The 21,860-nt window shown below is 40.8% G+C and overlaps 1 protein-coding gene across 6 annotated transcripts in view; it reads left to right on the forward strand.

The window, feature by feature from the left end:
* Positions 1–2,307: 2,307 nt before the first annotated feature.
* The window catches only part of DCAF8 (DDB1 and CUL4 associated factor 8), a 39,163-nt gene continuing 19,610 nt past the window's right edge, over positions 2,308–21,860 (forward strand). Inside the window, exons 1-7 of one of the 6 annotated variants that reach the window (XM_055583864.1) lie at positions 2,470–2,616; positions 2,874–3,029; positions 3,524–3,596; positions 16,053–16,127; positions 18,538–19,199; positions 20,161–20,301; positions 21,348–21,442. In XM_055583864.1, the coding sequence (XP_055439839.1) occupies positions 16,079–16,127; positions 18,538–19,199; positions 20,161–20,301; positions 21,348–21,442 (947 nt within the window). In that variant the 5' untranslated portion in view covers positions 2,470–2,616; positions 2,874–3,029; positions 3,524–3,596; positions 16,053–16,078. Of the gene's footprint in view, positions 2,441–2,463; positions 2,617–2,741; positions 2,768–2,873; positions 3,030–3,076; positions 3,246–3,523; positions 3,597–16,052; positions 16,128–18,537; positions 19,200–20,160; positions 20,302–21,347; positions 21,443–21,860 lie in introns of those variants that run through there. The other 5 variants (XM_055583863.1, XM_055583861.1, XM_055583866.1 and 2 more) reach the window with 5 other exon arrangements.

The following is a 21,860-nucleotide window of genomic DNA, read 5'->3' on the forward strand; positions in this document are numbered from 1 at the left end:
TCATGTCCAATTGTTTGCAACCCCATGGACTATACAGTTCATGGAATTCTCCAGGCCAGAATCCTAGAGTGGGTAGCCTTTCCCTTCTCCAGGGGATCTTCCCAACCCAGAGATCGAAACCAGGTCTCCTGCATTGCAGGCAGATTCTTTACCAGCTCAGCCACAAGGGAAACCCAAGAACACTGCAGTGGGTAGCCTATCCCTTCTCCAGCAAATCTTCCTGACTCAGGAATCGATCTGGGGTCTCCTGTATTGCAGGCGGATTCTATACCAACTGAGCTATAAGGGAAGCCCTCATCTCTATTAAATGTCGCCTCAGCAGAGGTGCCTTCCGTAACCACATATGTAAAAGAACACACCTACTTAGGTAACCCACTTTTACCCCGCTTTATTTTTCTTTACATTTAATATTTAATATTGTCTGCATGGCCCTCTTCTCCCCCTACACTCCCAACCCCTGCACTAATAAGTTCCATGAATGTTGGAATCTTGGTTTGTTTTATTCACTACTGCAGCCCCAGTACCTAGAAGAGGCCTTACATGTAGCAGGAATTCAATAGTCGTTGATGGAATGAATGAATGAATGAATAGAATGTTAAGGCATTAGGTAGTTAACTGTGTTCTAAAGTCCTCTTAGGTGATGGGGTTATAAAGATGAAAAAGACATAGCCATTGCCCTTATAGAGCTTATATTCTAGTAGTATAGATTACAAATATATAATTAGAGGTTAAATATTATATGTTCAAAAATTGTATAAAATGCAAAGTGAAAGAACAAAGAATGATGATAGTGTTCAGTTCAGTTCAGTCGCTCAGTCGTGTCCTACTCTTTGCGACCCCATGAATCGCAGCATGCCAAGCCTCCCTGTCCATCACCAACTCCCAGAGTTCACTGAGACTCACGTCCATCGAGTCAGTGATGCCATCCAGCCATCTCATCCTCTGTCGTCCCCTTCTCCTCCTGCCCCCAATCCCTCCCAGCATCAGAGTCTTTTCCAATGAGTCAACTCTTCGCATGAGGTGGCCAAAGTACTGGAGTTTCAGCTTTAGCATCATTCCTTCCAAAGAAATCCCAGGGCTGATCTCCTTCAGAATGGACTGGTTGGATCTCCATGCAGTCCAAGGGACTCTCAAGAGTCTTCTCCAACACCACAGTTCAAAAGCATCAATTCTTCGGCGCTCAGCCTTCTTCACAGTCCAACTCTCACATCCACACATGACCACAGGAAAAACCATAGCCTTGACTAGAAGGACCTTTGTTGCAGGATACTATTATGGCTGGCATGGTTAAGAGTTGTCTCTCTGAGGAAGGAGTATTTGAGTAGAGATCTGATTAAGTGGACAGAACAAGTCTAGTAAAGATCTGGTAGGTGAACATTCCAAGAAGAGGGAACAAGTGCAAAAGCCCTGGGGCTCTTCATACTTTGGTCAAGAGTGACAACAAGAAGGCCAAAGGGCTAGAGCAGGGTTAAAGCTAAGTAGTATCAGAGAAATAGGAGCAGTATCATGTAGGGCTTTCCTTGGAGGCCCTTTTGAGCATTTTGATTTTTATTGTGTGATGGGAAGCTTTTGAGCGAGTGATCTGGCTTACATTTTAAAAGGTCAATCTGACTGCCCTTATTTAACTAGTTGGGCAATAATGGAAGTAGACAAACCAGCTTGGCATCTGTTGCAATAGTCCAGGTATTATAATAATGACTTACAATAGGAATATAGCGGTAGAAGAGATGACAAGGAGCCTTGCACCCTGGCCTTCTGGTCACCCCCGCCCCCAACCCCTCCACCCCCGGCCTGACAGCTAGGTGTAACCTTTTCACGGGTCTTCTGCACGCTTCCTTCAGGTGTCAGAAGTAGGCAGAGTGAATACCTCCAGTCCCATCCTTGGGAGTCTTCAACGCACTACCCTGCTTCAGAGAGCCTCTTGAATAGCTTAGCTACATCTCAGGCTTCTTAAAAAATGGAGGCTCCCAGGGGTAAATAGCTCTCAGAGGTATAGAAACCACTTAACAAGGTCCTCAAAGGAAATGGGCTTTCAGAAGAAATCTAGAGACAGCTGCTTGTTCCAAGTATTCAAAAACGGGGGAAAACGGAAGTCGTTCAGAAGGTTGCCTGCCAGCCTGTTAGAAATGAAGTTGATTTCCACCACAATTCTGGGAGGCCGTCTATCTTCTGAGTATCACGAGCAAAGTGAACCCCCAGCAAAACTACCAAAAGCCAACTTTCCCTCCTCAGTAATGCGCACGCGCCCCTCGCTCCGTTTTCCGTTGACTTTAAGCCCCGCCCTCTATGCGTCCTTCGAGGAGGGCTGGGAGCCGAGAGCTCGCGCGACCACTTTCCCCCAACCTTCTCCAGCACAGCGTCGCAAAGGGGCCGGAAAGCGTGGCGGCGCAGGCGCAAGCGCAGAGAGCGGAGGCGGTGGTGGTGGCGGCCGCTGGCCAGTGTAAGATGGCGGCGGCGTTGGTGGCGGCAGTGGACGGGGCGGCTGGGCCCGGAACAGTTGGAGCAGCCGCTGGCAGAAGGATGACCCAAGACGGGAAGCGGGCTGCTGAGCCTCGCCGGCTCCCGTGCTTGTAACTGCCCCAGCCGGACATCCCCCCCTCCCCCTTGACCTACCCGGTCCGTGTCTCGTTCCGGCTTGGCCTGACCCCTTCTCCCCTGGCCCAAACCCCTTCAGGATGGGTTTGACTCCTTTCCCAAGCTCCCAGGGCTCAGGTCTTTTCCCCATGACCCGAGTCACCGCTGGGAGGACTGGCTGCCCTTCCCTCAGGTCAGCCCCAGGGTTGCCCCTAGGATCCTGCCCCACAATCTGCAGGACCTCTTGCTTCGTCGGGTGACTCATTTGTGTGCGCTCCCCACCCCACCCCCACCTTTAGATTGAGGGACGCGGCTCCCCTCGAGTTTCCCTGTAACCTCGAGGCCACCGCGCAGTGTGCCCCCTCCCCCATCTCGAGTTCTCGGGCCCAGCACCTTGTACGGAAGGCCGAGGTTCAAGAACCCGGGAGTCAGTTGTTGCCGTCTTTTCCTGTCCGGTTTGTAATGTAATTCTCGTAGTCTGCCTCCCTTCACCCCTAAATCTTTGAGGACACCCTAGAACGGTGCCGTTTGGTCCCTGTTAGTTGGAAAGCATCTGGTGGTTTGAATTTCTGACTCATGCGATTGCTGCTGGAGTCTGTAAACAAACCGGCACCAGCGCGATCACGCTCTCTGCGGGATTTCCCCCCTGCTCTGTGGCTGCTTGTTGAGAGGTTTGCTTATGGGTTAGCTTTGAAAAGCTTCAGGTTTTACTTTCCAATGAGTTTTACATTTTAGCAGAACTAGGAGATTACTTGCCTGGTTCGTTTCATTTCTGTAACAGTGTTTGAAAGTTACTTCTTTAGTAGTCAGATAAATTTCTGTGGTTCTAAATAGTTCGAGGAGGTCTGAAAAATACTAGCATGTATTAATACTTTTTTATTATATTACAATTTTTTATTATGTTTAGTAGAAGAGACACCTTTGCCATTTAAACTTTAACTTTTCTCAGTCCTTCAGTGAATCTGCAGACCTATTTTCTCAGGAGCTCAGCCTGACTCTACTTCAGTGATAAAGGAGGAAAGGTGAGTAGGAGTTGAAGGCATTTAAATTCCTGAGTTCGAGACATACCCTACTCTGGTGCTCAAGTGCTGACCACTAAAGTCATAAAATTCCTGCTACTGTTTCCAAAGAGTTGGGGTGTTGTTCTTAGCTTTGTTCCACCTTTGGTAAAATTACTTTTGCAAGTTTAATTGACTCTAGGCTTCTTGACTTTCTGTCCTAAATGGTTGCTGCCTATCTTCACTTTCTGTCCTAAATGGTTGCTGCCTACCTTCACATGACTCCAGTTAAGCCTAGAAGTGAATGTATCTTCCTCTTTATTCATTTGCCTTGCGTTTTGCCTTTGTGCAGATCGTGTTTCTTACACTGTTAAAAGCTGGGAATTAGTTTGCCAGAGTTCTCTTTAGCCCTTTGTCAAATCAATTCTCTTTGCCTCTTAGGGCTTTGGATTGTCATTTCTTGCTATTTAGGGGAACATTTAGCTGCTTTTAACTAAAAGCTAGTGAACCTGAGTGATACTGCCTTTAGTTGGTGTCTAAGTTCATCCACCTCAGAATTCTGGTTTCAGGACTTAGAGATAAGTTTTGAGTGGAAAAAAGACCCTACAAAACAGTGGTGCTCTTTTATATCTGGTCTGAAGAATTCTTATTTAGCAGAGGAATCATCCTATGCATTCAGCAGCATGGGCCAGTGCCACAGAGGGAGTTAGGACATACTACTGGTAAATGTAATTTTTGTAAAGATTTTGGATTCCTGGTAGCAGAGAATAGTACTATGGTTGAGTTTCATGGAATGTGATGGAAGAGTTGAGTGGCTCTGGAAGGTACACCTGGCTGATTGTTAATATGTTTATGATTTGTAGTAGGAAGAGGTTGAGTGTGACACTGGTGAGTTGTTTTCCACATGGTGTTCTGTGTAGAAATTGCTTATTAGGAGCTGAAATAAGGTCATTGGCAGTATGTGTGTGTATCAATAAAATAAAAGAAAAATACAGTCTTTAGAACTTGATAGGTCTGGGTGTAAATACTGTACTAAGATTTATTGGCCATGTGACCTTGGGCAAGTCACTTAAAGTTTTCTGAGTCCTTTCTTAATTTCCACCTCTCTATAAGTGGAATAATACAGCCTATGTCCTAGAGTCATTGTCAGTATTGTGTGAGAAAACTCATATAAAGGTCTTATATTATGCCTAGCACAAGATAGACACTAAAAAATTTTTCTTTACACATCATTGATACAGCTTTAAATAAGTTGTATGTTAGTGTCCTCTTCTTGGCATTTTACTTTTGAACGTGTTTTCCTGGTCATTTTTTCAGATTCATTTTTAATTGGCCAGCTTAGATGTGTTCTTTGTAGGTGCCCACCCAAGGTTGCCTTTTGATCGTGATTCAGGTCATTCTGGTGGGAGTTCAAGACCAGAGAAAAGCAGGAATATTAGATGTTGATGTACATGTCTTTCTAAATTCATTCTTAAACTAAGCATCAGTAACTTTCCTTTATTCTTTGCTCCTACCTCTTGGTCTCCCTTTTAGCACACCTAATCAGAGTTTATATAATTCCTTCCCTTCCTGATTCAGTGTTGCTCACCACCTCAGCTCCAGCTACCGCTTATGCCTTTTTGTTTTTGCCACAGAAAGAATACATTTTTTTCCAAGCCGTTGGGCTTTGCAGTGATCCTCATCAATAGCTTATCAAAGGACTAGACCATGAGGGACTTCCTGGTGGTCCAGTGGTTAAGACTGCGCTTCCATTGCAGGGAGTATGGGTTTGATCCCTGGTCAGGGAACTAGGATCCCCATGGCCAAAAAAACAACCCTGGACCATGAAAAAGTCTCCTTTCTTTTTGAAGTGAATCTGGGCTAGGAAGTCAGGAATGCAGTGTTTATTTCATCTCCCCAACTTGGCCATCTTAATATAACAGCAGAGATGAAAAGTTTTTAACCTTCTCTTGTTGGCTTTCATTTCACTTTTTTTTTTTTTGAAATTTTGTCAGAATTTTTATTTTATTTATTTATTTATTTTAATTGGAGGCTAATTACTTTACAATATTGTATTGGTTTTGCCATACATTGACATGACATATATCTTTGAGGGAGGTAAGGGCACATGAAAATTAAGAAAATGTTGATAACATTGTGATGAAAGCAACTGTATTCATTCAAGCCAATGATCAACTTAAAGTTAACCAACTTTCATTACTACCATCTAGGGTCTAAATACTCTCTCTTGAAAGGTAAAAACTCTTGGGGTGAAGGATAGTAACGTGCACTTTATTATTTGTGTTTTGGGTTTTTTTTTGAGATCTAGAGTTCTGTGTTGAGTAGGGCAGGAGCGGGTGTGGGAGGAGAAAAGGAACTATGTTGAAAGAGCCCTAACTTTGTTCCTTGTTACTGGATGTGCTGGGTAAGAGCCTCCGCCCACCATCACCACTACCAGGAAGGGCTTCACATTTTATGCTCCAAGTGACACCTGTGTGTACAGTGAAGCAGTATTTGTAGTCTCTGGACCACAATTCTAAAATTCATGTATTTCTGAGGATATTTTATATTTCAGGAACTTGCATAAGAATTGTTGCATCTTGCTAGGAAGTATTTCCTTCTGTGGCTGCAGTAGGAGGCTAGTTATGCTTATGATCTTAGTTCCCACCACCAACCTGACAGGGCATTTTATACTGCAACTTATTAAATGTGTGAGAATCAGTCTCCGTGACCTTTAGTTTTGATTAGGATCAACCTAAGACAGAATCGTGTCTTCAGAGAAAAAAGAAATGTCTTTTTATTACCTTTTAAAAACAGTACTGGCATTTCAAAAGCAGACATACTCTAGTAGAAGACATTCTATAGAAGTGTGCCCTGTTGTGGGAGACTGAGGTCTTCAAAGTTTCATGCTCTAGGTCCTGTGTTCTATCAGATGAGTTAAAGGCTTTTAAATAATGAAGTGACTGGTTGACCTTTGTTTGCAGTAGATAGGTTTATTTCTGGATTATTTCTACTGTGGAAAAGTTACTCTAAACATGTCTAGTAAATGTTCAGAGTTTCTATAAAAGAGTTATCCAAACAGCTTTTTATTGCATCCCAGTGGTGTTAGAGTTAGTTTTTAAGATTGAATTAATTTTTTTTTAAAGCAGATTATTGGTGAGCCAAGATAATCTGTTATTTACCCTCACCCATTTGGAACCCAGGCAACTGAAGGAATTGAATCAGCGGCAGTCATGGAAGTAATGACTGTGCATATTTTAGTTTCAGAGCCCAAAGGCAGGGATTTTAGATTAGCTTTATAGTAATACTGAAAACTTTTCATCTTTCATTTTCATGAGTAAACTTCATCACTCTTAAAATTGGTCAGAAAAAGGGGTTACCTGTTCTTGTTTACTGATTCAGTTATTCTTAGAGTGAGAAGAAAGTCTTGAAAGGTCTTTAAAGATTAGAATGTGATGCATTTTATGAATTTGTCACTTCTTTATATAACATTTAAAAAAAATTTCTGCCTCTACAGAACATAGTTTCTGGGCCAGAAGCTCAGTTTCTCAAGTATTACCTTTATCCAAAGAAGGTATATGCCCAAGATAAGCCAATGAACTAAAGCCATCCTGAATTTGCAAATAGGGCATGATAAGTGATTAATTTGACAAAGATGACATCTTATTAATGAAATGTAGTATGTCTAATGGATTGGGTTATTGCACAAAGTTTCATCGTATCTAAGAGGTTAAATATTTGCTCTTATCCTCTGAGGATACTATTTAAGGAGGTCTGGGCAAGTTCTAATGTGAAGCATCCACGTTGCCTCACGTGTCTTTTTTTTTTTTTTAAGTTAGCCATCTGGAAAGCTATTATAGGATTTACCTCTAGTGGTAGCCAAGAGGCTATATTCCTCTGGTGTTTAAGCATTGCCACATTTTCAGGTATATTTGTAACCTTACTCAGGACCCACATTATACTCTCGCCTCTAGTTTCATTCAGATTGGAGGGCACGTCTTGATGTTTTTAGCCTCTCCTTATTGTTTTAAGTTGTACCCTTTTATCTCTCTGGTATACTTTTGAACAATTTTAAGAAAAATTTGAAATGTGAAAGGCAAAAACAGGTAATGGGAACTGGATTCTGATGTAAATACAAATCATTTCATAGTAACACTATGTTTAATAGTGTTAGTAACAAATGTTTAAATATAAAACATTTCATAGAAACACAATGAAATTTCCTAAGTGATTTTTCTTAAAATTATTTAAATTGAGGTGAATGTTATTATAAAAAGTTCCTTAGCTCTTGCTGCTGCTGGAGATAGCACTTAGCACATTCCTAACATACCCTGAAATACTGTTAGTAGAATTAAAGTCAATAAACTATAAACACAGGGCACTTGGTGTTACCAACAGGGAGAGAAGGCATTCATTCCAGTGGAGGAACAGAGTTCCTTGTTTTTAGTATAGTTGATGTAGGACTTATGTTCCCCCTCATCATTTGTGATGATTGCTTTGAAGTTTTCACCTTGGCTATCTTCTGACACTTCAAAAGGCAGGAGAACTTAAAGAGACTTAATGTGGTGGGCTCTTGGGTGTACTGCTTTACCCTAGTTCGTAGAACATGAATGTGCTCAAAGGAAGGTAACAGAGCTCTCTGAATTCTTTTTTTTTTTTTTTTTTTTTTAATTTGGCTGTGCCAGTCTTAGTCATGGCATGCAAATTCTTAGTTGTGGTATGTAGGATCTAGTTCCCTTACCAGGGATCGAACTTGTGCCCCTTGCATTGGGAGCCCAGAGTCTTAACCACTGAACCACCAGGGAAGTCCCTCTCTGAATAGAATTCAGAAAATTCAGAGAATAGTATTCTCTGAATACTTTAAAAGACCAGTGATATAGCAGGTAAGCAGATTTCATAGACTTGGAACTATGTCTTAATTTGTGTACAGTGTTTGGAGGATCATTGTTGAGTGGTGAAGATGCCTAGGCTTCTTTAGAAAATGCAGTCTGGAACCAGAGATGAGAAGCTAGAAAAATAATATAAATGCCTGACACGTGTAGACAGCCAATTGCAAATACCATGTTTAATCCTCTAAACCATTTCTTCAGGATAATGGTATTGTCCCATTTTATAAAAAGAGAAACAAACTCACAGGTGGATGGTAGAAGTAAAATTCAAACCCAAGTCTGAGTAACACCAAAGCCCTTTTCTTTTCATTATACCATATGCTGTCTTTAAGAACCAGGGCTCTTCAATGCCAAGTGATGAAGCAACTTGAGCTGAAAGGTAGAATTCAATGCTGCTTATAAAAGTGTATTTAAAGTATAAAAGGTCTGTCCAAATGATAATATGAATGAAAACATTTTTTAATTGTTGACACACAGATCTCAGATTATCATTAATTGGTAATCTAATAAGTTTTTTATGGAAATAATGTTAATGGACTTAACTGAAAAGATAGCTGAATCTTATGATACTTGAATAGGGAGAAAACCAGCATTTTCCCTCAGTTCCTGAGGTGATCCCACAGAGAAGCGGCTGCTCATTGAGCCAGACTGTCAGTCCCGCCCCTGTACAGTGCTGCTCACATTGGTCCCCTTCTGTTCATGTCTTCTGCCATCCGCCGGATACAGGGTCTCATTGCTTCTAACTTTGGCAACTTTGTGATAGCTTTTTAAAAAAATATTTCATGTGTGTCTTTTTAAGAATTATTTGTTACAATGTTTAATTACACTGGGTCTTGGTTGCCGCATGTGAGCATTTCTGTAGGGGTTACTCTGCTGCGGTGCGAGGGCTTCCTGTGGCAGAGCACAGGTTCTAGGCGCGCAGGCTGAGATGGTAGCACACAGACTTAATTGTGCACCAGCATGTGGAATCTTCCTTGATTGGGGATCGAACCTGTGTCGCCTGCATTGGCAGGCTGATTCTTATCCACTGTGCTACCAGGGAAGTCCTGTGATAGCTTTTAAACTGGTTTCTCCCTTTCTGTCTATCTTATTATTCTTAACCAAATCTTCCTGATGCCTAACACACACACACACACTCACTCACTCACTCATTCTTCCACTGTGCTACCAGGGAAGTCTTTTAAACTTGTTTCTCCCTCTTCTGTCCATCTTATCATTCTAACCAAATCTTCCTGATGCATAACACATACACACACACACACACTTCTTAACTGATGAACTATTTCCCCCTGAAACAATATAATCCTTATTCTGTTGAACTATAACAATATTCTATTTATCTTTTCTTTTTCTTTCTTTTTTTTCATTTTTTTCTTTCTTTTTTTCCCATTTTTTGGCTGCACCACGTGGCTTGTGGGATTTTAGTTCCCCAACCAGAAATTGAACCTGGGCTATGGTAGTGAAAGAGCAAAGTCCTAACCACTGGACCACCATGGAATTTCCTATCTTTTTTTTTTTTTAATGGTACTAACACTTGTGTCTCTTATATCATAGTTGTATACCTGTTTTTCCTAATTGAGTATTGGCTACAAAAGGTATTATGACTGCCTTGTTTGTATTTGTAGCTCCTATCTTGCCTTGTACATTGTTGCATTACTAGCATGTCTCAGTACAAATGGGCCACTGGGTGGTGCCAGAGGCTTATAATTTAGATTAAAAAGGGAGGCTCGAGCTGCTGTATGGTTAGCCGGTGCTGTTGCTTATTCTGCAGGATAGGAATAGAGATTAATTTCCCTGATCCCAGAAACATTTATAGTTTCTACTCCTCATTCCAGCTTACCAGAGGAGACAGTATAGTGTATTTATTAATAACACCTCCAACTACTTTAATAGAGAGTAGCCCAGAACTAAAGGCTTGCCTCACTATAAACATATTTTATATAGTATGAGTTTCAGCTTCCTTGGAGTCATTCTTTGAATTTCAGACCCTAAGGTTCTCTGTCTGATTAATAAACACTGTACTATTAGAGTCGGGCTGGCAGCTGGGGTTGGGAAGGCTGGCTTGGAGAAGTGTTTACTGTAAAGTAGAAGAGTAGTAAGGTAAGGAGAATGAATTTAAATGAGTCATTTCAGTTTGAAAGCAAAAACTGGGTATGGAGAAAGAGTAGTACTGGTTGATTCCAGATGGACTGTGGGGACCCAAGACTGAAAAGCAAATTTGTACTTTGGATGGAGATCAACCCTGAACAGCTGTTCAGTCATGAGTGGTATGGGACATCTGTCCTCCCAAGAGGAACTAGGGATTGTGTGGCTCTCAGATATCTGTCTTACTAATAATTGAAGTAGTTTCTACTGTCACCTTTCACTTTCAGAGGAAGTTCTGAGACCTTGTCTCATTTAAACATGGGTGTCTATGTAAGAAACTTGGGAACTTAAGTTGCAGAATAAGACATGCCACATGAGACAGCTGGATGGACCCAAGAGAATGCTGGGATTATGTAACTCAAGAGAACTCACTGAACCTAAGTTCAAGTCTTAGTAAAGGGATCAGGAACAGTAATATTATTTAGAAATGGAAACTGAGGTAGAGTAGAGTTATCAGACCGTTTTCCATAGACCCTAGACTCCAAATGGATTAAAGTGAACTTGAAAGAGAAATTTTTGAAATTTCTCTCAAGGTAGAAGGCATATGTATACAAATTAATAGTACAACTACTCTAACTGCTTTGAACTACTTTAAGCTTCTGATATTCTTAGCTGTCACCTAGACTAGGGTTGAAGACTTTTATGAGTTCAGGATTTATCTTACATTTAATGGGGTTCTGATAAGGCAGCTTTGTTTGCAACAAAAATTCTTCCATGTTTTAATTTTCAGGCAAGAAGACCTGACATTTTGTTCTCATTTATTGTGACCTACTGACCACTATTAGGTAGCTTCTATTAGTAATCACAAGCTCTAGAGTCTAGTATTTTTAATTGTTGGGTTGTATCTTGTCATTTAACACTTTGCATGAATCTCCTCCCCCTCACCCCGTTTCTCTTTTCTGGCCAGATTGATTGATAATTTACATACAGTAAAATTTGCCCTTTGTTTCATTGACCTATTCTGTGAATTGTAACAAATGCATGGTCACGTGACACCACTGCGATGAAGGCGCAGAACATTCTCATCTTTCCAAGAGGTTTTCTCATGCCTGTTTGTTGTTAGTTCCTTTTCCCCAAATCCCAGCAATGACTCTCTGTCCCTGTGGTTTATCTTTTCCAGACTGTCCTGTAAATGAAGTAATACTATGTAACTGAGTCTTGCTTCTTTCACGTAGCATAACACATTTGGGATCCAGTCATGTTGTGTATCAGTAGTTCATTCTTTTTATTGCTCAGATGTAGCCTATTGTGTGATGGACCATAGTTTGTTTATCCATGACCTAGCTCTCAAAAACACTTTTTAGTTTTTGATGGATCTAAGTAAAGTCACTTAAAACATTTACATTTAGATTTTTAGATGGATCTTTTCATTCTTAGTTTCATTTTTCTTTAGTACGTACCTGGGTAGGATTCCTGGGTTGTATGGTAAGTGTATGTTTAACTTTATTTTTAAAAACTGCCAAACCAACCATTTTCCAAAGCAACTAACTACCGTTTTACATTTCTCTGTGCAGTGTGTGAGAGTTGAGTTACTCTACCCTTTGTTAGCACTTGATAAAGAAGACTTTCATTATTATTATTTTTAAAATTTCAGCTATTTTAATAGGTGTGTAGAGGATTCTCATTGTGGTTTTAATTTGAATTTTCCTAATGACTCATAATGTTGATCATCTTTTTCAAGTGATTGTTATTTAGGTGTGAGACTCTAAATATGTTCCTGTTGCTGTCAAACATGTCTTTTGCAGGTATTTTCTTCCAGTCCTTAGCTCATCTTTTCATTTTTTAACAGTGTCTCTTGAAGAGTAGCTTTTTAATTTTGATATATCCAGTTAATTAACCTTTTTTTTCATGGCTTGTGCTTTTTTGCCCTGTCTTAAGAAATATTTGCCTACCCCGATGTCACAAAGGTTATCTACTTTGTTTTCTTCTGGAAGTTGTTTTGTTTTAGCTTTTACATTTAGGTCTGTGATTCATTTTGAGTTAGCTTTTGTATATCGTTCAGTGTACAAATTGAGTTTCTTTTTTTACATTTGGATGTCCTGTTGTTCTAGTATACCTGGTCTCTTGTATAGCTCTTGCTTCAGTGTTAGAATAAGAAAGCAGCCCCAGTGGTTTTAAACAAGAGCTGTTTGGTGCTTCTTGCATAGACTCCTCTTACATCCTAGTTTAACTCCTCCTCTTCTTGATTTTTAGCTAATATTTTATCATGTATTTGGTCAAAAATTTAATGCCTTTTTAAGACAGGAAAAATCTCAGTCATTAGAATTTCTTGAGTAGAAATTAAAATGACACCTGGGTCTTTTTCACCATCCCCCATAGTTTCCTCTTTAACCTTCCCTTCGGCAGGGGTTATGGTTATTTTTAGAGCACAGGCAGTAGAGCTAGTCTGATTAACTCTCCCAGCTACCTGGGCCAGTGAGCTCTTCCAAACTCAGATTGGTTTGCTCTGGACTGGATTTTACATGGAAAATGATCAAGGTAAAAACAGTGGATTTGTTGGGAATGGAGCACATTAAAGAATAAAAGTAATATTTATGTTTGGGTCAGATATGGTTCCCAAACTCAGATCATAAAATAAGATTGCATTTTTTGGTGATGGTAGAAATTCTAGCGTGACTCGTATACCTAAGACCTAGGGAACAGTCATAGCACTTCAGCCTGCTTTAATTTGGGCACTTACTCTAATTTCTGCCATAGTGTTGAGATGGTTTTAAGTTTCATTTTGACAGACAGTTATATAATAACAACTCATCCCAAAAGTAATTGTAGTTTTATCACTGTCGTCATTTCTTGGCTGTTTAGAGAAGCAGTCGCCCAGAAGGGGAATGTATGTACCCCATGGGGTATGGAGGGCTTCCCTTGTGGCTCAGCTGGTAAAGAATCCGCCTGCAATGTGGGAGACCTGGGTTCCATCCCTGGGTTGGGAAGATCCCCTGAAGAAGGGAAAGGCTACTCACTCCAGGATTCCGGCCTGGAGAATTCGATGGACTGTATAATTCATGGGGCCACAAAGAGTCGGACACGACTAACTCACTTCACTTCACATGGGGTATGGAAGATGATCCAGTGGTGTATAGGGAAAGAACATTGAAATCTTTGTTTTTTTTTCCTAGAAAAATCAAGCTCAATAATTAATGTGAATTGATTAAATGTGGGTTCATGCACAGAGTTTTCAATGATAGACGTTCATAATAAGTTTTGAGATCACTGCTGTAAGAACATCCTCTGCTGAAGTTTTAACATATAATTCTGCTTAATTGTACCATCTCTGTAATTACTGTTTTACAAAAGAAGAAAATGAAGCCCAGAGAAGATTAACCAGCACATCCAAAGTCATGTCACAAAGTTTGTTAATAAACTTAGCTAGTACTAGAACCCTGCACTTCTGATTTTCTGCCTATGACTAGTTTCACTAGACTCTGTGGCCCCTAAAATGTGACCTTTAGAAGCTATCAGCTCAGTGATTAAACAGAGTTGACATAGACTATGTTCTGTTCTGAATTTAGGAGTAAATTCTGTCAGCTTTTTTCTTCAAAGAAAAGATCCCTCCTTGCAAGAACCTTAAACCAATTTCCCAAAAGGCAGACGTTCTCTGCAACTTCTGGGTATAGGTTAAACCCCATGGCTCTCCTTTTCTGAGAGGTGGTTCTCAGAGCTAGGTAAGCATTAGGCATTTGGCTCCTCCGGCCCAGCACATGTTTTCTAGAGCCATTATGAGACTGAAGTTCAAGCAGTCTGGGCTTCTGTAGAAGTTGATGAGATTGAGTTTTGAGATAAGGGTCTCTGGAGCTGCTTTACTGCTTTCCTAGGAGTGGATATTAGTGAGGTGGGAAGTAAGGTGTGGTTGACAGTTTTGATTCTTGAAATGAAAAAACAGCTCTGTTAGCAGTTGACCATAAGGTATGTCGATGACCTTAGGTTTTAATCTTAAAGTAGTACAACTATTTTTCCCTGCTCCATAGACTTTTGCAATTAATGTAATTAATTTAAGCCCTAGGTAGGGAAGAGGATACTGCTGAGTTACCAAAGAATATACACAGGGACAACGGAGAGGAAAAAACAAGTGTTGTGTGAGGAGAACACTGTACAAAAATACATCATTGAAGTAGGAGGAATAAAACAGCCTGTTCTGCAAATAGCTCTTCTGTTTTTCTTTATGTGGCTTCACAGATCTGTTTTTTGTTGACATTGTCTTTCATCATCACCCTTCCAGGTGTCCCTCCTTCAAATTCAGCCTCATTCCTGCTCTTGGATTATTTCTACTGCCTCATCCTGGCCTAATGTGAGCAAGTTTTGGGCAGCTGTCTCTTGGCAGAGGATACTTTTTTTTTCTTTGAAGCAACTTGGATTTCTGTAGAGAGAGTAGGGGGTAAGGATAAGGATGGGGCTGCTTCTGGGATAATTGTTATGGGAATGAAAGGGCTGTTGAAAGATTAGAGGCCAGTGTGCCTGGGTACAAGGACTGGAATCATAATCATACTTTGTCTTTTACCAGTGCCTTTTGTCCAGGGCACTGAAAGGGCTTTACAGAATTCTGGTCTGAATAATATTCTTTGCTCTTTGGAATTTGCTTGAGGTGGGAGTGAGGCCCTGAAAAAATAATGACTGTATTAAAGGAATATAAAAGGAATAAAGTTAGGTACCCCAGTTCCTAGTTAGGGCCTTGCTAAACAGACAAATTTGGTGAAAGTTGGTGGAACTAGGTGAAATAGTGTTTGCCATTTTATGAAATGGACTGAGATGGTTTTAATGGAAATGTTGCTCTTTTCTTCTCCAGCTTTGCATTTGATGACTGACTAGTCGTAAGGGAAAGAAAAAACTTTTAGGTTCTTTTTTAGGGGTAGGGTGCTCCTGGGTTCTAATTTGACTCTTTTTTATAATCCTTAGTTTGTATCTGTGCCTGTAAGTTTGAAACTAGGCATCTGAATAGCCATAAAGCTCAAGGTGTTATACCAAAAGCTCAGTCTCTTCTATCTCGGCTGTTTTGTATGTAAAAGGATACTCATTCTGACCCTCCTCTTCATGTTGTGAAGACAAATGTTTTATAAACTTTGTGGATACATACGGTGAATATTTACAACAAGATTTTTGCCTAAGAGGGTAGTGCTGAAGCTAACTTTCTTTGTATTAAGACTGCTTGCTTGCAATACCTGTCACTTGATATAGACCTGCTGTTCCAAGATTTATTTCAGTTCGTCTTCCCCATCTGAAAAATCACTGCCAGTTACTTGTTAAGGTAAAGAGATGGCAGTTGGCCTGCCAAAGAGACATCCCTTTATGGAATTTAGACATGGGGGGATACTATCTGACATAATTTTCAGCAACTGAGAAGCCCTGTTGAGCACACATCAAAAAATCATTATTATAGAAATGACAAAGGCTGTACATCGCTAAATCTCCTGGTCCTTTTATCATCTTTCCCAGATTGTTTCCTAATTTTTTCATTTTCTTCCTCTCCTCAATCCAGGCTGGCTACAGTAAATATCATTCAAGATGTCCAGCAAAGGGAGCAGCACAGATGGCAGAACAGACTTAGCTAATGGTAAGGGACCAGAACGAAGGTGAAGCTATTTTTGCTGTCGACTGAAAAGAGAATGGAGACCTGGATTTTAAGGGAGGGAGTGAACTCTTCCTGTGCTGTTTTGAGTGTTGAAAGTACATAGGAAACACCTTTTTGTTTCTGGTACTTTTATTCCTTCAACTTTTATCTTGATTGTTTTCAGAAGATCAGTAATGGAGTTGTGCCTCTAAGAGGTCAAGTGGTTTGGAATTCTGAAAGTTTGTAAGGGTGGACAAAACCTAGGAGATGCTGTTAATAAAGGAGGAAAAGAAGATCTAATTGGTGGTGGAACCAAGGTAGTTGTTGGGAAGGCAAGACCTCCCCGGTTATAAGGAGAGGTCTCTTTCCATGGTAGATCATAGTTCAATAGATTAGATAAGAGATGGTTATAAATAACTGGGATTAGGGCTCTTTTTCTTTCTTCCTTTTTCTTCATTTCTTTTTCTTTTCTTAGGAAAAACTATTAAATCACTGGGTCTAGGGCATATTTGAAGGTAGAATATCAATATTCTAATAGAATATAGCTACCACTGGGTCATTTGACCAGTGCATCAACTCGGAGCCAACTTCCAAGCTAGAGAAAGTCCTTCAGAATAGTTACAGTTGGGCAGTACAGAGTCCAGTATTCCTTAGCACCTTGTAGGTTAGGATTATAGGCTAAATTCTAGTTGATGTAATTGATAGAGCAGTGAAGTGTTGAGTAAGGGAACGGGAGATTTTCAACATGCTGTTTTTCTACCCCTTTTGTTCTTTTCTTAACACTGCTGCTCACTTATTTTCTGTAAAGAAGAGTGATTAAGATTTGTCACTGGGCTTGGTTGAAAGACACAGGATTCTAGAGGGGTTTGAGATGCAGAATTGGAGTTTGGCCATTAGCTAGATCAGGGATTGCAAATTATGGCCTGCAGACTGCTTTTTTTGTAGTTTATTGGAATTCAGTCATGCCCCATTTATTTACATAGTATTTATGGTAGCTTTTGCGCTACAACATGGAGTTGAGTACTTGTGCCCGTGAAGCCTAAAATTTTTATTGGGCCTTTTATAGAAAAAAATTGCCAACTCTTAGCTGTATCTGGTCATTGACTGTTAGCCTCTTACTGAGCTTGTGATATGCTCTGGCCCTTATCTTAAAGTGGTAAGGCCCCCAAAGTCATCTTTGTTTGTTAATCATAATTTTAACAATATGTGCTAGGAAGTTTGATGTATTATTTTTTTTCTTCTCCCCAGAAGTGATGGGTGTGAAATTTTATGCTTTGTCACTACTCCCAATCTCAAACGCAGTTTCATTTCAAAAACTACATGTATTAATCTTTCTCACTGCACACAGGAGCCTCAGCAAATGTAGTTCCTAGAAGCAAATTGCTGCACTTTTCCTCCTTCCAGTTCCTAGCCGTTTTCACACTGTACTCTAGTTGAAGTGCTTTTTGAAAACAGATGTTTATGTGTCTTCCAGCCTTTCGTCACTACTTGAACCAAAAACATATGTGTTTATCTGTTTTCCGTAATAGACTTTGTCTAAGAGTTCATTGAGAAGAGATGTCATTGCTTCAAAGAGCTTCAGAAATCACTGCTCTTACCCAGATGACTAAGCAAGAAGACACTCCCGTTTTGAACCCTTAGACCATCAGTGTGGTACTGGGGTTGAATAGCTATCCCAGGGTCACGCATAGCTGGTCAGCCTTTCCTCATAGCCTGTACTTCTGGCAGGATAAAATTTGTAGTCATCTGAGGAAAAGAGGCCATAAGCAGTGTTTAAAATTCTCATTTGCCCCCTCCTTTCTTTACACCTTGACCTTAGTTTGAAAGTTGTAGCCCTGTGGGCTCCAGAACATTGCCTGAGTGTTCACTGGTATATAATTTGGCTGTTAGATAGGAGAATTCAGTATCTGACTGTTGGGAATTATATTGCTCAAAGTGACCCAGTTACTGTATAACTACCAGTATGGCAGACCTAGAATGTGATAAACTTTTCTTTTCGAGCCAACTCATGCTGGGGATGGCTGTTCTTTTTCCTTATATTCAGTTTAATTGCTATAACTAATGGATGCCCATCTAGCAAAACAGAGCCTAAGGTAGTTAGGCTCAGGCATACTTTAATAAAATCTGCCAGTGCTTTGCGTCTTGAGAATTTATATAATCTTTGGTTGTCCTGCAGTTCTCATTTGTATGTCTTGCAGTTCTTTGTGGGTATCTCTGGCTTTAATCTTTTCGGGATTCCCTCTTAGAAGGTACTCTTTATAAGCATTTGTAATGAAAACATTTTTGACCAGTGTTGGCTTATGGGTCTCATGATGTGATGATTTTTTTAGACTTATGGAGAGGAAATCCTTCTGGTCACTATCTTATTTCCTTATTTTGCCCCCTCACCTACCCATTCCTTACTAACATGCAGGAAGCCTGTCTAGCAGTCCAGAGGAGATGTCTGGTGCTGAGGAGGGGAGGGAGACATCCTCAGGCATTGAAGTGGAGGCTTCAGACCTGAGCTTGAGCTTGACCGGGGACGATGGTGGCCCCAACCGCACCAGCACAGAGAGTCGAGGCACAGATACAGAGAGCTCAGGTGAAGACAAGGACTCTGACAGCATGGAGGACACCGGCCATTACTCGGTCAATGACGAGAGCCAAGTCCATGACCGCTCGGAGGAGGAAGAGGAGGAGGAGGAGGAGCATCCTCGTCGTCGTGTGCAGCGCAAGCGGGCCAATCGTGACCAGGACTCATCAGACGATGAGCGGGCCCTGGAAGACTGGGTGTCCTCAGAGACATCAGCCCTGCCCCGACCTCGCTGGCAAGCCCTTCCTGCCCTTCGGGAGCGGGAGCTGGGCTCAAGTGCCCGCTTTGTGTATGAGGCTTGTGGGGCAAGAGTCTTTGTGCAGCGTTTCCGCCTGCAGCATGGGCTTGAAGGCCATACTGGCTGTGTCAATACTCTGCACTTTAACCAACGCGGCACCTGGCTGGCCAGTGGCAGCGATGACCTGAAAGTGGTGGTTTGGGACTGGGTGCGGCGGCAGCCAGTATTGGACTTTGAGAGCGGCCACAAGAGCAATGTCTTCCAGGTGAGGCAAGGGAACAGATTGGCAATTGAGAAAATCAGGCATGAGTTAGACCTGAGCTGCTGCTGAAGTAAGAGTGATAGTGAGTTGTGGTAGGAATTAGATATCAGGAGTTGGTCATACCTTGGCTCCCATAATGACTTAGAAGAGTTAAATACACTGAAAGACTCATGGTGATCTTTTGTTTCCTTGAGCACAGAAACTGTTAGAAGCCTCGTTATATAGGAAGGGTGTTTGGAAATCATCAGGAAGGCACTAATGCCGTGCTTGGAGGCATATAATATAAGAACAGAAAGAGGCTCTTGAACCAGACTACTGAGTTTAAATCTTGGCCCAAACCCTTAACTAGCTGTGTCATTATGGGCAAGTTTATTTAACTTCTGTCTTTCAGTTTATTTGCCTTTAATTTAGGACTGATAACGTACAGGGTTATGAAGATTAAATAACAATAGAAGCTAAGCAGTTAGAACCGTGCCTGGTACTTAATAAATCATTGATAGATAAAGTTAACATTTTTATTCTCTGGAAGTTTTACTTATCAGCACATCCATCATATAGTACTAGACCTTTATCCCTAAGCATGTTCTCTTTCCTTTCCCAGTATCCCCTCTGGTTTCCTTTATCTTTGTAGCAAATTTTTGTTGACTTCTTGAATCAAGGAAGATTCTTCTCTGTTTTTCCCTTACCTTTCTTTCTTACTGGGTTAGTCCTAGTTCACCTGAGTACTTAACCTAAACCAGTTCAACCTTCCAGAATCAACAGAAATGCTCTCATATTAGAAATTCTTTCTCTTCTCCTTTAACCCTCGGAAGAAATTGAACTTGAGCCAGCTGTACGAGAGCAGGAGGTCTAAGTTTCCAGCTGTTGTATAGCAAAAGGGGATGGTTTGGGGTTGTCATCATGTTTTTACCTCTCAGATTCACTCCTTCCATTTCTCTTGTCCTGTTTTTTAATTAACATCCAGGCCAAGTTCCTTCCTAACAGTGGTGATTCCACCCTGGCCATGTGTGCCCGTGATGGACAGGTTCGGGTAGCAGAGCTGTCTGCTACACAGTGCTGCAAGAACACAAAGCGTGTGGCCCAGCACAAGGGAGCATCCCACAAGGTAAGTAAGCCCTGGTCCCAAAGGTTGTACATTTTAGCTCTTTGTGGATCTCAGCCAAGGCCCTCCAGTATTTCTGTCCATTGTGTCCCCTTTGTTATGGATACCTGCGTCACTTCTTCCAGTCCTAAGACTTGTAGATAAGACTGGAGAAAAAGCAGTCTCCCAAAACTTCTCAGAATCGTGCACATGCAGCATTCACCTGATTATCCTTAACTCCTAAGCTGAGCCATGGTTGGTTTGGAGATCCTCGAGGCCCCCTTTGCCTCCCAAGCATTTAAAATTTGCCCTTACTGTATTTGGAACATTTTAACAGTTCAAAGGTGCAAGCTGTTGGCTTCTCATATGTGAGAGCTCCAACTTCCCTGTCCACAACACTCAGTGCATAAACAGCACTATTTCTGGAAGCCCTATTTAGAGCTGGGAATATAGGCCAAATAGTCATGGTGGCAGGCAGTGAGGAGCCAAGAACTGCCTAGTCTCAGAGTAGGCACTGTTTTCTTCCATGCCATGAAAAGATCATCCTCTCTTTTTATAAACCCTACACAAATATATAGGTGGACCTGAATATATATAAAATATATAGCTTTTCTTGCCCAAATTACTCAAGAAATGTGAAAATTACCTATTTCTTTGATTCTTAAGACTACTAGTTAGACAACTAACTTTTAGAACTAAGCTCTAGAGAATGAAACTTGAGTGCCATTTCTCTCCCCACCTGAGGGTGTGGAATTGATTTGAGAATAAGCCCTAATGGCAGTGTTTTCCTTTGGTGTCACTGTTCAAATCCCCTGGAGACTTAGTTAAAGTAGCAAATCACCTGTGCTTTTGACTTGTATAGAATAAACAAGCTGTACGTAATTCACACACAAGAGACAATGGGCTTATTAAATTACCTTCTTTCCTGAGATTTTACAACAAAAAAAGCTAGGTATTTGTCTTGCTGAGACATGTTAAATGCAGTCCTTCATAAATACAAAGGAATGAACTAGACAACCTTTAGTTTTAATCTTTTAGAAACCTTATCCTTTCTCTCTTTTCTCCTTCAGCTAGCCCTGGAACCAGATTCTCCCTGTACGTTCCTGTCTGCCGGTGAAGATGCAGTTGTCTTCACCATTGACCTCAGACAAGACCGACCAGCTTCGTAAGTATAGCAATAGTATTTTTACAGAATTTTAATTTCTTGACCTTGAAAGGATTGTCCTAGGTTTTAAAGATATTGCACATGTCCTGGATAATTCTCAACTAAACACAAAGAATAGTTCCTTTGTGTTTATAATAAGATATGGATTAGTTTAGGGAAATTCCTTACTTTGTTGTTTATCTGTTTCTCAGCAATAAAGTACTATTCAGCTTAGCTTCATTTCTAAAGCAGAGTTCAGTTATCTTATTATATTGTGGGCTGTAATAACTGGATGATCTTCTAGTTTATTTGGGTGCCGCTGAGTTTCCCCACAAGAAGCACATTACTGGCAGCTTAGAGATATGCTCATGTGTAATTTTCACTTCAGTTATGTATAGAAACATAAAAATTAAATGGTGATTCTTAAAAATATTGGTAG

This window comes from Bubalus kerabau, chromosome 6, assembly GCF_029407905.1.
Source record: "Bubalus kerabau isolate K-KA32 ecotype Philippines breed swamp buffalo chromosome 6, PCC_UOA_SB_1v2, whole genome shotgun sequence".
NCBI classification, from domain to species: Eukaryota; Metazoa; Chordata; class Mammalia; order Artiodactyla; family Bovidae; genus Bubalus; species Bubalus kerabau.